The sequence below is a fragment of the Propithecus coquereli genome, unplaced genomic scaffold, assembly GCF_000956105.1.
Source record: "Propithecus coquereli isolate 6110/MARCELLA unplaced genomic scaffold, Pcoq_1.0 Scaffold249, whole genome shotgun sequence".
NCBI lineage: Eukaryota > Metazoa > Chordata > Mammalia > Primates > Indriidae > Propithecus > Propithecus coquereli.
Window position 1 is genome coordinate 5,092,332 of NW_012148052.1, and position 4,844 is coordinate 5,097,175.

Here is a 4,844-nt window from a genome sequence, read left to right on the forward strand (position 1 = left end):
ATATTTTATATGAGCATCTATCTAAAATAGAATTTCTTAAGAGATTTCTGGCTGATTTTGCCAGATTTTACCATGTAGACACACTATATAATACATTTATATATACATAAACATAATCTAGACACATATACACACATAAAGATCTTATTGCTTTCTTTTTAGAATTTTAGTCATTAAATGTCTGGATGGTTTCCAAATAATGTAATACACTAGTTTATAAAAGACAGTTGGATCCAAATTATATTTCTGACAAAATTGGAACCAGTTCACGTGACTAAACTCTATTTGCCCTTATAGGTAATCTAATGAAGGCTGTGGATCAAAAGAAAAAGAAAAAAAATCCCACCTAGGGTTATGATAGTGAAATTGGAGAACACTGAAAATTGGAGAGCTGAGGCTGAAGAAGTAGGAGCCTAGTGAAAACACCGTCTACACGTTGCTCTTAGAGATAAAAGCTATGTACTTACAGTCATCATTATGTACATTACATGCCTTACTCCTCACAGCAACTGTATTAGGTAGATTCTATTATTACTTTCACTTTACAGATTAGGGAGTTGAGACGAGTGAAATCTAGTTACTTGCCCCAGGTGGCACATTTTATCAATGCAGAGGTAGGATTTTGAACACGTAGTTCTGCCTCCGGTTTGTGCCCTTAACCCCTATACATACTTGTCTCTCTAATGGGCAATGGGAAGCCATGAAAGGCTTTAAACGGGGGAGCGATATCACATTTGTTTTTAGAAAATGATCCTGGTACCACTGCGGATAAAGGATTACATGGGGCTAAGGGTGAAAATAAGGAAGCTGCTGGAATAATGTAGCCCAAAATTGGGAGGGCCTGAATAAACTAGGGAGGTGGCAGAGGGGAGCAGACACAAGCAAATGGATTTGAGAGCTCTTCCGAAGTCGAGTCCGCAGGACTTCATTTTGGATAGGATTTTAATCCTGGGTGGACAGTGAGAATCATAACCAGGTTTCTGACTTGGGCAACGTGGACAGGGAAAGTCATTCACTGAGGTGGGCTGAAGTGGAGCACACAGGAGACTTAGGAGGCTTAAGGACGAGCTGTGTTTGGACGCGGTGAATGTGTGGTGTCTATAAAGCCCAGCAGCCAACCGAGGGGCAGAAAGGCGAAAAGTACCAAAAGCAGCAGCTTCATTACTGGGGACCCCCGGCTCAGGATTCACAAGCGCGGCGCCGCTGCCTCTCCGGAAGCCGCGCGCGCAGGCGCAGTGCAGGAAGTCGCCCCCTGGCGGGCGGCGGCGCACAGGGACCGCCTCCAGCTTCGTGCCGCTGCCCGCCTCAGCCCAACATGGCGATGCACAACAAGGCGGCGCCGCCGCAGATCCCGGACACCCGGCGGGAGCTGGCGGAGCTCGTGAAGCGGAAGCAGGAGCTGGCGGTGAGGGGCTGGGACGAGGGGCGCCCGGCGTGGGGCCCCGAGCCCACCCCGCCTCCAGGCCCCAGCCGGGCCGCGCCAGGCCGTTCGTTGCCCCGGGGAGCGCAGCGCGGCGGTCCGGGAGTCCGGCGGCCTGAGGCCGGCAGCGCACTCCGCGGCCCGCCGGCGGCTCGGCTTCCCGGCTGTGCGTAGCTGGAGCCGGGAGCCGGCAGCCGGGAGCCGGGAGGGGGAGGGGCAGGAGCAGCAGCAGGAGGGGGCGTGGAGGGAGGAGGGCGCCTGGGGCCGGAGGCCGGAGGCTTCTGTGAGCGAGCGCTAGAAAAGGCCAGTGTCTGTGAGCCTTGGAGCGGGGTGAGGGCGAGCGAGTCCGTGATCTTGACGGTTGGGGCGCGGGCGTATCCGTGGGCTGTGGGGAATGAGGCGGCTGTGGGAGGAGGACCCACTCACCCAGTCTGGACTTTGGAGGATGGTGGGGAGCGTGTCCTTTTTGGTACTAGGAGTTATTGAATTGGGTTTTTGATAGGCAGGGATGTGATTTGTTTGGGAACCTCTAGAAGGTGACAGGCTAGGGCAGAGGACTCAATCTAGAGAATTCAGAATTGTGACATGCACCCAAGGCCCCATGTACCCTGGTGGCAAAGCCGTCCCTGCCCCCGCATTCTGATTTGAGCACCCGGGAGGCTCATCTCACCTGAAGCTGCCCTTCCAGGTTTCCATAGCAACTGGCAGCCCAGTGCTAGCGGCCTGTCTGAGCCTGCGGGGAGGGGAGCGAGATGATGCTGAAAGGCTGCTCACTCTTTCCTCTCCTGGTAGCGATACCTTTTGTGCGTAGGAGTGGAGACGGCCCCACGTTCTGCCTTACCCTGGGTTCTTGACACTGGGTTTCCATGAACTCTCTGAAATATTTTGCATATGTGTGCATTTTCTGGGGACAGGTTTTATACATTCCATTCTGTTCTCAAGGGGGTCCATCACCCCAAAAGGTCTACCAGCGGTCTCTAACCTTTTTGGCACCAGGGATCGTTTTCATGGAAGACAGTTTTTCCGCGGATTGTGGGGATGGTTTCAGAATGATTCAAGCACATTACATTTATTGCGTACTTTATTTCTATATTATTACATTGTGATATATAATGAAATAATTATTCAACTCACCATAGGTTGGAGACCCCTAGTCTAGACTGTCTTAGTCCTAAATAGCCTGCTTCTCCCCATTTCATCCATCTCTCTGCAAGGGTGGTTTAGTGTGGGTGAGCTTGGGTTTACAAGTCTAATATCAGGATTTCAGTTTAGTCAAACTAAAATGTTTGCATTTGAAAGGCATTATTTATGTCATTGTTTGGCATCTCTCAGGAAACACTGGCAAACTTGGAGAGACAGATCTATGCTTTTGAAGGAAGCTACTTGGAAGACACTCAGATGTATGGCAATATTATTCGTGGCTGGGATCGATATCTGACCAACCAAAAGTGAGTGTCAGAACCCTGTAGTGTACCTATTGTGCCCTAGTAACATTTGTTTGTAGGACTATATGCTCTTGGTAGCAACTTTGAAGGAGGCAGTAGTAAAGTGGTATTGTGGAAAGAGGTTTGGACTTGAACTTGGACTCTGGCTCAGCCACTGACTGCCTTACTGAGTAATCTTGGCAAAGCCCACATCTGTAAAATAGGGACAGTCAAGCCTATGGCACAGAATTATGTGAGGCTTAAAATGAAATACAGCATATGACAATACCTTACACAACAGCGCTCTGTTCATGTTTTCCACATTTTAATCAGTCATGAGCTCCACCCTCACAATTTTTGCCATACCTCTGTGCCAACTGTACGGCTATTTACTTAGTAATAATATTCTTTAAAAATTTCTAAAGTTTTGGAAAATTTTCAAATCTGTAGAAAAATTGAAAAAGTAGTAGATACTGTCCACCTATATTCACAAATTGTTAACATGTTGCTACATTTTCTTTCTTGCTCTCTTTTTCTCTGCTTAATATATATAAACACACACTTGCATCTACACTTAAATTTTTTGTATTTTGAAATAACTATAGATTCATAGGAAGTTCCAAAAATAGTATAGAGCTGGGCATGGTGGCTCACACCTGTACTCCTAGCATTTTGGGAGGCTGAGGTTGGAGGATCTCTTGAGCCCAGGACTTTGAGACCAGCCTGGGCAATAGCGAACACCTCCATCTCTACAAAACATTTTTAAAAATTAGCTGTGTCTGGTGGTGTGCACCTATAGTCCCAGCTCCTCAGGAGGCTGGGGCAAGAGGATCACTCGAGCCCAGGAGTTCGAGGTTGTGGTGAGCTATGATGCACACCACTGTACTCTAGTCCAGGCAACATAGTGAAACCCTGTGTCAAAAATAAATAAATAAATTTAAAAAAATAGTACAGGGAGGTTCTTTGTACCCTTCACCCAGTTTCCCCCAATGGTTGTGTTTTATGTAACTATAATACAATATAAAAACCAGGAAATTGACATTGGTACAATGTTTATGTATAGTTCTATTTCATTTTATCACATGTAGATTCATGTAACCACAATCAAGATGTGGAACTATTCCATCACCACAAAGATCTTCATGCTATTCCTTTCTAGTTACATCCCCTTGTCCCCCTGTATTTTTTTTCTGTTAAAGCATATGGAAGTTAGATGCAGATATCCTGACACTTTACACTTGAATATGTCAGCAGTTACCTCCTGAGAATAAGGACATTCCTCCTACCTAACCATAGCTGTCATACCTAGAAAATTAGCACTACATTAATAGTATCCTCTAATACAGTCTTTTTTTTTTTTTGAGACAGGGTCTGGCTGTGTTGCCCAGGCTAGAGTGCCGTGGCATCAGCCTAGCTCACAGCAACCTCCAACTCCTGGGCTCAAGCAGTCCTTCTGCCTCAGCCTCCCGAGTAGCTGGGACTATAGGTGAACACCACAATGCCCAACGACTATTATTTAACATAATTTTAGATTTCAAATTACATAAAAAGTTCATTTATAGATGCCTATCCTATTTACATTTACCTAATTTATTTTTTAATAGTTTACTTAGATTACTTATGATAACTGAGATATTAGACAAAGCTAGTCATCATTTCAAGTTAGTTTTCTATTAACCATATCTATAACCTGTAAATATAAGGTGTTCACCTAAGTTAAGAACCTTAAAATTAAATATATGAGTATTTTGCCAGTAAATCAGAAGATACAGCTGTTTTCATTAAACCAGCATTAAATTAGTCTTATCCAAAAATTATACCAAGATCATTCTGTTTTAGGCTGAGTTTATAGTTTTATAACCTTCATGTTAAACCCTGACACCTTAAACTATATATCAAAGACAATATAAAACTGATCAGTAAATCCAGGCAAATATGTCTGCTGACAGTTCTGAAGACATTTCTATTTTTATTTGATTAACAGTTTACCTTGGCCATTA

The 4,844-nt window shown here is 45.1% G+C and overlaps 1 protein-coding gene across 2 annotated transcripts in view; it reads left to right on the forward strand.

Moving 5' to 3' along the window:
• Window positions 1–1,244: 1,244 nt before the first annotated feature.
• The window catches only part of MEAF6 (MYST/Esa1-associated factor 6), a 19,669-nt gene continuing 16,069 nt past the window's right edge, over window positions 1,245–4,844 (forward strand). The window contains exons 1-2 of one of the 2 annotated variants that reach the window (XM_012646727.1): window positions 1,245–1,405; window positions 2,753–2,868. In XM_012646727.1, coding sequence (XP_012502181.1) covers window positions 1,316–1,405; window positions 2,753–2,868 — 206 coding nt within the window. In that variant the 5' untranslated portion in view covers window positions 1,245–1,315. The remainder of the gene's footprint in view (window positions 1,406–2,752; window positions 2,869–4,844) is intronic. The other variant, XR_001137605.1, reaches the window with a different exon arrangement.